This window comes from Aulonocara stuartgranti, assembly GCF_965226115.1.
Source record: "Aulonocara stuartgranti genome assembly, chromosome: 2".
Classification (NCBI taxonomy): domain Eukaryota; kingdom Metazoa; phylum Chordata; class Actinopteri; order Cichliformes; family Cichlidae; genus Aulonocara; species Aulonocara stuartgranti.
In genome coordinates, this window is record NC_138940.1 from 3,396,537 (window position 1) to 3,406,630 (window position 10,094).

The window sequence follows — 10,094 nt, forward strand, 5'->3', positions numbered from 1 at the left end:
GCCAATCCTTCCACAGGGCCACACCCCTCAGGCCTGCAGGTGGCTGAGCTCCATCCTCCAAGCATACCCGCAGACGTACACACACACGCACACACACACACATCTACAAGCATGGAGAAGAGCAGCAGCAACACCAAAATACATATAATAATGATAATAATAATATAATACATAACTGCTCAGGGATCCTGGGTCGCCCAGTCCCAGGACCCTGACAGTTTCTATGCAGTTCTCATTATACATCCCTATCAAAAGTTTAAGACCACTTGAAAAATAGCAAAAAATTGTATTTTGCAAGGTTAAATCTTAACAAAGTTCCAAGTAGAGCTTCAACATGCGACAAGAAGAAATGGGAGTGAGACAAAATATTTGTTTAGAGCATGCAATATATTGAGAACAATGCTTAAAATGAAACAGGCTCTTCTACAGCTGACCTAAAGTTTAGGACCAAATCTGTGCAGAAATGTGGATTCATTGTCATTTTCTGTCAGGTAGTCACATTGTCATGATGTTCTGATGGCAAAGGCAAAAAAAAATGTTTCATTTTTGAACATGTTCAGGTTATTAAACTGCATAAGCAGGGTCTCTTGCAGCACACAATCAATGCTGAGGTGGGATGTAGTAAGACAGTGCTGGTCAGATTTTTTGGGGTCGGAGGATCCCATTGGCTGTCATCAAGACACTGGACGATCCTGAACCCAAATTAAGGATGTTACCGGTACTAACTGCAGCCCCATAACCATCAGATGGCATCTGAGACTGAAGGGCCTCAAAAACAAAAAACGTATTCAAAGGCCTCGTCTCTTTGAACAGCACAAAGCTCACCTTTTGGAAGTTGCAAGAGAGCACCAAACATGGGACATTGAAAGGTGAAAGAAGGTTTTATTCTCTAATGAGAAAAAAAACTTGATGTTTCTAATAGTTTCCAATGTTACTGGTATGACAAGCAGATCCCACCTGAGATGTTTTCTACAACCCACGGTGGAGGGGGTGTAATAATGGTCTCAGGTGCTTTTTCCTTCTGTGGAACAATGGAGCTTCAGGAGGTGCAGGGGCATCAAACGGCCGATGGCTATGTCCAGATGTTGCTGAGAGCATCCCTCATGACTGAGGGCCCTCGTCTGTGTGGTAACGACTGGGTTTTTCAACAGGACAACGCTACATTACACAATGCCTGCAGGATAAGGATCTTCTTCCAGAAGAATAACATCACTATTTTGGCCGGTCCTGCATGTTGCCCTGATCCAGTTGAAAACCTTTGGGGATGGATGGCAAGGAAAGTTTAAAAAAAAGATGAACAACAGTTCCAGACAGTAGATGCCCTTTGTGCGGCCATCTTCACCACTTGGAGAAATGTTCCCACTCACCTCATGGAAACGCTTGCATCAAGCTTGCTGCAACAAATTTTTGAAGTGATTTTCAGAGGAGCCTTAATGTAAGGTTAAATCAAAGGTAAATAAAGAAAAAATCAACTGAAGTTCAAAATACAAATTTATGTGTGTGTTTTTTTTTTAAAAAAAATGCCTGTCCACATTTATCATTACTCTGGATTTTAATGTTCCATCAACTGTCAAATTGACCTATTCTAGTCTATTAATATGTTCTCTGAGATGAAAACCAACAGACTAATCATTCTTCTAATCTGTGTTTTTTTTTTAGCTACAGTTCCATTTGTATAAAGTAAATGAAGCACAAACACACAAACGGCTTCTCTAACATTAATAAGGTATAACTCATAAAGGTTTGCATATATATAGTATAAATTATTTACCACAGTTTACAATCAACCACTGAAAAAAATGGCTGTGCCCAGATTGCTTACATATCAAACAGATACGGGATAATAAAATAATTTCTCTACTTTAACATAAAAGAAGACACTATTAAATATTTACACTTGGGTTTTAAGGGGTATTTATTATTTTCTTCATTATTTTATTTACGGGTTGTACGGAAGCCCCAAATGCAATTTCATTGTTCTCTGACAATGACAATAAATAAATAAATACTAAATACTAAAATACTATTAGCAAAACCACCCAAATTCTAAAAAACTGACCAGTTCTTTTACCTGTAGTATCTTGCCCTAAACATAAAAAAGAATCCAAAATACTAAATGAAATAGTTTTTAATCAACGAAAGCAAGGAAACAGGTTTATACAGATAAAAAATTCAGGGATTTCAAAAATGTGACAAGACTTTGTTTTAGTTTGAGAGCCCAAACTTGTCAGCGATGAGGCAAATAAACTGCTCACAGTTAGTATTTAATCAAGGCAGCAAAATAAGAAGACCTGTCACAAATAATAGGATCTGCAATCATGTTTCAGGTTCAATTTAATTTTTAACGGGCTCTTCACCACTGATATCAGCTTCAGCTTTTAACTTGAGAGTAGACGCTGTCCTCGGTAATGTCTCTCTTCCTTCTTCCTCTTGTTTTCCTTTCAGAGAAATTCAGTGCAGCGTAGTTTAGCTGGTCATCGGCTTCAATCTGTTAATTAAATATTAGAAGAAAAATATTGATGCTGAGCTTTCCAGGTAGACAATATTTTAATTAAATAACATTTATTTTCATCACTTACTGGTTGGTTCAACTTGTCAGTTTGTGATTCTGATACAGCACTTTCTTTTCCTAAAGATAAATAAAATGTTTAAAACAAATATATAATAGTGAAGTGCACTTTTTTATTTTAGATTGCATGATCCTTAATAAAAATCCTGCTGATAGGAATGTGTTATTCAAAAAAATAAGTTGGTACACTAAGCAGTGGGGGGGACCTCATTGTAAGCAGGTTTATTAACAATGGTGTGATTGACTCCTGATGATTTTACAGAATAACTTATTATATGAATTTTTACGTTAAATCCATGAATGATTGGTCTTTCCATTATTAAAGTCTAATGAGATCATTTATGACTTTTAAACAATTGTAATGTTTTATAACACTTACCTTTAAATGGTTTACATACTCTTGAGTTGAATATGAGGAACACATTTCCAATGACCGAAATAGCCAAACAAACTATTAATATTAGCATTTGAGTGAATACTGATTGTGCCGGTTGCACTACAAAAACACAAAGAAAATGTTTTAGTACTCAAATCAGTATAAAAATATCTTGTTTGTTGTTTAGAACAGTTAATGAAAAATCATACCGAGTTTCAATGCAGTTCCATTTCCAAATAATATCTCCCCACATATGTCCACAGCACAGTAGTAAGTCCCAGCATCAGAGGAGCTGACGTTCTTAGAGAAGCGATAAACACATCTCTTCTGAGTCTCAGATCGATTCTCACATTCATCATGTGTATTTCCATGAGTATAGATGATGTTTGCATGAGATTTATTTGATTCGGCTCTGAACCAAAAGACACTAAGATCTTCTGAACATGTTGCTTTGTCAAAGACAGAGATGATCGAACATTGCAGAGTCACTGATTCTCCTGGATGGAGTGGGTCTAATACTGGAGGCCACTGAACAACAGTATAGTTTGATGTCATCTGAGTATTTCCTGTGTATTACAAAAGATACGGAGATGCTTTAAAGCTTATAGTAGAAACTTTAAAGTTTGTAAAAGTAGCTCAGTCTTACCTTTTACTGACAAATACGTCTCACTCCACTGAATGGGATACATCCACTCAGCTATTCCACAGTGATAGATTCCCTCATCCTCTTGGACTGTCTTCAGAACGGTCAGGTTGCAAACATTATTAGCATTTTCCACATTAAATCTCTTTCTAGAAAACTCAGGACTATATTCAGGTGGTGCTGATTTTGACAATGTCACAATTAATTTAAGACCATCTCCAGCACTCTGCTTGTACCAGTGGACTGTTATACTGCCGAATTCTTTAATGGGCAAAGCACATGTTAATGTTGCTGCTTCACCGAGCTGAACGGTTTTTACTGGGACCAGAGAATCTGAAGAAAAAGAAAACACAGAAAAATAAAATGTTGTAAGATGTGGAAAATTTTTAATGCAAAATTATATTTATTTGGTTTCTGTTCCTGCAGGTCACAATATAAATCATCATGACATGTTTTTCACTAAGAATAATTTTGGACAAAAGAAGAAAAAAGTACTTACATCCTTGATGAAGAAAGAACATTGTAATCCACATCACAATCATCTTTACACTGATCTATGTTAAGGACTTTTTTGGTATTTCAGTGAAAAGGAGGTGAGATGATTACAATAAGTCAGACTGTAATGTGCACCTGATTGGTTAACTCTGAAAAGATTCAAATCTACACTTCCTGTTACATTTACCTCCTCCTGGGCATAGTAAAAAACGGCCACCTCTCTTTTATCTAGTGTTGAAGTAATCCTTTTTTAGCTATTGTTTTGTACAATTTCGTCTATCCCTGGATATTTATTATTTTTGTTAGTGAATCTTAAACATGTGTGCCATATAGTCTTAGAAATATATTAGTTCATCATGGTTTGCATTTTAGAGGAAATTTCCTGGTTGGCTGTTTTGCTGGCAATGACAGTTTACTCCTGAGAAGCACTGAAGAACTGACTAAACCAATATCCCCTCCTAAAGAAGATAACCTCACCTCTTCAAAATCAGAACTGCCATATTTGCAGCAAAATTCATTGTGAATCAACCAACATTACTGAAGTAGTTTAATAACGATCACACGTGTTAACCCCATGGTGGAGCTAGAGGTAAATCCAGAATGATGCTAAACTTATACTGCAGCATTTTACTGACTAAATCAAAATAGAAAGCTTTTCTTTGCATCAGCTGGATTGAGAAAACCTACAACCTCAGATAATAATTATGAAATCAAGCCTTTATTTGTAAATGTAGGCATCTTTATCTGCCTCGTTGAAAACTCATTGTTTTATGCATCATTAACCCTTTAAGACCCACCATAGAACCAAGTCCGCCAGAGCTTATATTATATTTTTACATGCTGTGGAGCCATTTTTGGGAGCATTTCAAGTTTATATACATCAATACAACCATTATAGCCCAAATCTTTGTTTGCCTCATATTCACAGTCAATTTAGAATTACCAATTCAACTAACTTGGATGTCTTTTGATTGCGGGAGGAAGTTGGAGTACTTGGAGGAAACCCATGCACGCACAGAGAGATCATGGATACACCACACAGAAAGGCCTCAGCAAGGACTTGAACTATAAGCCATCTTGCTGAGAGGAAACAGTGCTAACCAATCCGTCAGTGGACCAACTATTTGCAACTTGTGTGCTCCAAAGAGCTCTTAAAGTATAAACCCTCAATGGTCATGAGAATTTGCATGATTATGATTAAGGAATTGACCTCCCAGCCCAAAGCAGTTGTTTTTTAGCCAAAACAAAGCTAAGTCAGTTATATTAATCACATATTCTCTGGAATAAATATCAATAAATGAAAATTTTTTCCAAGTTTGTGTTGTGTTATCCCTGACATGATTCTGGATCTTTGACCAATTAGCAGATATCACCTGGTTCATGTTCCTATATTATATTCTCCGGCCTTCTTAGATTTAGTTTTGCTTCTAAAATCTGTTTATTACGGAGCCCCATAGGGGACATGGGAAAAAAAAATTAAGATGGACTTTTGCGAGATCTCGCAAAACTAACTCGGGATCTCACAAAACTTTTGAGAGATCTCGCAAAACAAACTTGGGATCTCGCAAAACTTTTGCGAGATCTCGCAAAAGTTGAATTCCAACAATGGCGGCAGCTACTTAGTTGTAATATTAGGCTTTCTGGGTCACAAAATACACTTTTAAGATATTTTGAGGCGTGAATGTAGTTGTGTAAATGTCAGATATCTGCTCGGTTTACAAGACATCACATATTTGCAAAAGTGCTCTGACGTTTTTGGAGATCTGACACCCACCATCTCGAAGCTAACGGGAGGTCGAGACCTACTACAGCCAGGAGGAACACCGCTTTCCCGGCACATCGTGCCTCGACCTCCCGACCTCCGTAGAATGCGGCTAAAACTTTTGCGAGATCCCGAGTTTGTTTTGCGAGATCTCGCAAAAGTCCGTCTTAATGTTTTTTCCCTCCCATGTCCCCTGCGGTGCTCCGTAGTTTATAGTTGTAATTTGCTTGTAATCCTAATTTTACTTTACACTGTCTCTCCTGTGTTCCCTGTGACTCGTTAAGTCTCTGTCACCCTGCTAGTATTGATTCTGGTACCCATTTGTCCTTTGCCTTGTTCTTAGTTTACTCCATGCGTTGTTATTTAGATTTATTTCACCTGTGTATAGTTACCATTGTGTCTCCACTCTGCCCTCACCTCTTGTGTTTTTGTTACCTCAGTTTGTTTCAGTTCCTTATCGTGTCATTCTGAATAACAAGGCATGGAGTAACCATTTCATGTTTACTGTTTGTTTGCCCATGAGCTTCCCCCCCTCTTTGGATCTATGGCAGGGGTGTCAAACTCCAGGTATCCTGACTCTTTTACACGTGACTCTGCTGCAACACAGTAAGTAATTAGCAAGATCCTATAGAACGTGACTGCATAACCCTACTCAAGAAAATTTAAATAAATGTAAGTGTTGGGAAAAATGTGTATTCTTCTAGTAAATAAACTCTTCAAACTTGTTTAGTGAAATCCGCCTTTTGAGTCCACTCATCTGGCATCTGATGTGACAAAACTGCATTGTAACATTGTTTCTCAAATCAATACCAACCATAGTTCTATAAGCAAAGTTATTGCTGACATAATGACTTTTTTTTGCATTAAAGGCTTTCTAAATTGTTATTTTAAAGATGTAGATGAGATTTAACAATAAATATTGTATAGAATCTGTCCAAATACAGAAAAAATAGGAAAATAAGCACTAAAATGTGTGTTTTGGATTGTTCCTTTTAGAAATAAAATATCTTGGAAGCAAAAATATTAAAAAAAAAAATTTTGTACTGTATTGCATTAATTACAAAGAAAAAAACAACAACTGACACCTCAAAAATATATTTTTAATTACAAAAAGTAGGACAATCATTGAATACAGTTTAAAATCAGGGATTTGAGAAATGCGACAAAACTAAATTTCTAGCTTTGAGAGCCAGTCAGTAATGAAGCAAATAAACTGTTAACAGTTAATATTTAATGAAGAGGAAAAAAAAACATGACTAAAGGGTCACAAATATAGAATTTCAGGAGATTGTCGTGGACATTTTAAATAAACCCGCAAACACCTTGGTGAGCATGATTTAAAGTGAGTTTAATAACAATTTTTATTAATTGCAATATGGAGAGACTCTGGTCAAATACCTAAGCAGTCTCTGACGATGGCTGCCGCCCTTACATCTTATATACAAACAGACAAAGACATTCCACAACTCCTACATGTTGCCCAATCTCACAGGCCTATACCTTCCCTTCAAAGAGAGAGGGAGAGAGAGAGGTAAAGAATTACACATGTTTTTGCCGAGCCGTCACCTAGAGATTAGCAGGAGTCTCACCATCTGTTTAACGTCTCCCATGAACTAACAATGGCTCCTTTCTGTGTGTGTGTATATATGTGTGATAGAGCATAAGGCCCACTTGTGGTGCACATGCATACAACTGGTGAAAATGTAATTCTACAATTACTAAAGTTATATGGTTAAAACATGTGATCAATACAAAAAAAAGCAATCTTCCACGACATTGTTACTGGCATCAGCGTTTAACTTGAGAGTAGACACTGTGTTCAGCACCCTCTCTCTTCCTTTTTCCTCTTGTTTTTCTTTCAGAGAAATTCAGTGCAGCGTAGTTTAGTTCATCATCAGCTTCTTCAGTCTGTGCCGTAGTTAAAAACAGTTATATAAAAATAAAATTATATAATTGAGATAGAGTTAGGTAGATAGTCTAAGGAGCTTGGAAAGAAAAGCGTCTGGAGTTCTTTGAGTTGCTTGAAGACGTTTCACCTCTCATCCGAGAAGCTTCTTCAGTTCTAAGGGTCAAATGGTGGAGAGTCCCAGATTTAAACCCAGTGGGAGTTTCCCCCACTGGGGATGAGAGATGAAATGTCTTCAAGCAACTCAAAGAAGTCCAGACGCTTTTCTTTCCAAGCTCCTTAGACTACGATGACCTGGATGACTGAGAACCTTCACAGACAGTTAGATAGAAAAACAATTGTCACATCTTTTAACACCAATAATTATTATTACTTACAAGTTGGTGCGAGGTTTCAGTTTGTATATCTGATAAAGCACCTTCATTTCCTGAGAATAAAAATAATAAATAAATAAATAGTGAAATGAACTTAACTGTGTCATTTGACTTAGAACCTAAAAATCTCATGCATAGAAATACATTGTTCTAATAAAATATATTAGATTGATTAATTACTAACCACTATAAACACCTCAATTATTGCAGATTCTATTCATCGTTCTTCTGTAGAACTTATGATATTGTATATAAAATGTATAAATGTTTTACTTTTTATAACGCTTACCTCTATGTGATTTACATACTTGTTGGTTGAAGATGAGGAACGCGTTTCCAATCACAGAAACAGCCAAACAAACTATTAATATCGTGCTCTGAATGAATACTGTCTCAGTTGATTCTACAAAAACAAACAAACAAAAAGTTCTCAAACATTTTTATCACTCGTGCTGATTTTGTAAACAGAACTTCCAGTTTTTAAATAGAAAATCATACCAAGTTCCAGTGTAATTCCCTTTCCAAATAATATCTCCCCACATGTGGCCACAGCACAGTAGTAGGTCCCAGCATCAGAGGAGCTGACGTTCTTAGAGAACTGAAAAACACATCTATCCTGAGGGTCAGAACTTTTCTCACAGTCATTACTTCTATTTGTGTCAGTGTAGATGATGTTTGGATGAGCATTATTTGATCCAGTTCTGAACCAGAGAATATTGAGACCTCCTGGACATGTCTGGTTGTCAGAGTCAGAGAAGACTGAACACTGAAGAATCATCGTGTCTCCTGAACGAACTGGGTTTGATTCTATCTGCAGCTGACTGACTGTATAGTTTGATGTCCTCTGAGTGTTTCCTGTAATAAAAAAAGATTTTTTTTCAAAACACGTTTTAAAACAATTTCAAACTTTGTAAAAGCATGTCAGTTTATTACCTTTTACCAACAAATACGTCCCACTCCATTTAACTCCAATCCTTTCTGTGTTTGCACAGTGATAGATTCCCTCATCGTCTTGATCTGCTTTCAAAATGGTCAGGCTGGCAAAATCATCACCTATGTCAAATTTCAAACTAGTAAATTCAGGACCAAAAGTAGGTTCTGTAGATTTGAATACTGTCATTATTAACTTCAGAGTTTCCCCAAAGCTCTGCTTGTACCAGTGGACTCCTCTACTGCTGAGCTCTTTGGGTATAGCACATGTTATAGTCGCTGGTTCACCAAGCTGAACAGTTTTCACTGGAACTACAGTATCTGAATTAAGAGAAAGCAGAAAAATAAAATCTTGTTTGATATATATTTAACTTGCACTACATGCAAGGTACATGTAGTGCAAGGTAACTTATAAGTGCAAAACTATTTTTACAGCAATTTATATGCATCTGTTTGACAAGTAAATTCTTAAGAACATTTTTAGACAAATTTAAAAAAGCACTTACATCCTTGGTGAATTAAAAACAATGTAATCCATAAGATGATCATCTTGACAGTGCTTCTGTTGGAGACCACACTGGTATTTCAGTGAGTGGAGGAGGCAAGATGGTTGTTTTAGGTCAGACGGTATCTGATTGGTTAACACACAATAGATTCAAAAGTACATTTCCTGTCGCAATTGCCTCATCCTGGGCTTTGCAAAACCTATCACCTCTCTTTCATCTTCTGTTGCAACTGTCCATTTTCCAAACAATAACACCGTATAGTAATGTATAATGTATAATGTGTATGTGTTAGTCCCCATAGGGAAATTACTCCTCTGCATTTAACCCATTCACCCAGTGAAGCAGTGGGCAGCCACCAATGCAGCGCCCGGGGAGCAGCGTGTGGGGACGGTGCCTTGCTCAGGGGTACCTCAGGGTAGCTGTTCAGTCGAACCCCCGACCTTCCGATCATGGGGCAACCACTCTACCTACTGAGCTATCCTGCCCCCCCCCCCTTTTTATTTTTTTTTTTATTTTTAATGTTGCCTCTATTT

The 10,094-nt window shown here is 37.0% G+C and overlaps 2 protein-coding genes across 3 annotated transcripts; both read right to left on the reverse strand.

The window, feature by feature from the left end:
* Positions 1-2,179: 2,179 nt before the first annotated feature.
* LOC309689081 (immunoglobulin superfamily member 3-like) lies at positions 2,180-4,152 on the reverse strand. Its single transcript, XM_082505247.1, has 6 exons — positions 4,088-4,152; positions 3,592-3,921; positions 3,155-3,511; positions 2,949-3,065; positions 2,580-2,629; positions 2,180-2,488 (listed from the first exon to the last, which is right to left on the reverse strand). The coding sequence occupies exons 1-6, from the start codon at positions 4,128-4,130 to the stop codon at positions 2,372-2,374; spliced, it is 1,014 nt and encodes a 337-aa protein (XP_082361373.1). The 5' UTR covers positions 4,131-4,152; the 3' UTR covers positions 2,180-2,371.
* Positions 4,153-6,938: 2,786 nt separating this feature from the next.
* On the reverse strand, positions 6,939-9,698 carry LOC309713633 (signal-regulatory protein beta-2-like). Of its 2 annotated transcripts, none has more exons than XM_082545430.1 (6): positions 9,562-9,698; positions 9,059-9,376; positions 8,624-8,980; positions 8,415-8,528; positions 8,129-8,178; positions 6,939-7,753 (listed from the first exon to the last, which is right to left on the reverse strand). In XM_082545430.1, exons 1-6 carry the CDS (start codon positions 9,602-9,604, stop codon positions 7,634-7,636), a joined length of 1,002 nt encoding a protein of 333 aa, XP_082401556.1. In that variant the 5' UTR covers positions 9,605-9,698; the 3' UTR covers positions 6,939-7,633. The 2 variants fall into 2 exon arrangements, with proteins under 2 accessions (XP_082401556.1, XP_082401557.1); XM_082545431.1 differs by having other exon boundaries at positions 7,620-7,753; positions 8,434-8,528.
* Positions 9,699-10,094: the final 396 nt, after the last annotated feature.

Bases quoted from the DNA above. Each gene is read 5' to 3' on its own strand.
- LOC309689081 (XM_082505247.1), bottom strand. From the start codon at position 4,130: ATGATTGTGATGTGGATTACAATGTTCTTTCTTCATCAAGGAT. The intron at 3,066-3,154 runs GTATGATTTTTC...GTGTTTTTGTAG, and splicing joins TGGAACTGCATTGAAACTCG to TGCAACCGGCACAATCAGTA. The intron at 2,630-2,948 runs GTAAGTGTTATA...ATTTATCTTTAG, and splicing joins AGTATGTAAACCATTTAAAG to GAAAAGAAAGTGCTGTATCA.
- LOC309713633 (XM_082545430.1), bottom strand. From the start codon at position 9,604: ATGATCATCTTATGGATTACATTGTTTTTAATTCACCAAGGAT. The intron at 9,377-9,561 runs GTAAGTGCTTTT...CTCTTAATTCAG, and splicing joins GTTTTTAATTCACCAAGGAT to ATACTGTAGTTCCAGTGAAA. The intron at 7,754-8,128 runs GTAAGTAATAAT...ACTACGGCACAG, and splicing joins CTGAAACCTCGCACCAACTT to ACTGAAGAAGCTGATGATGA.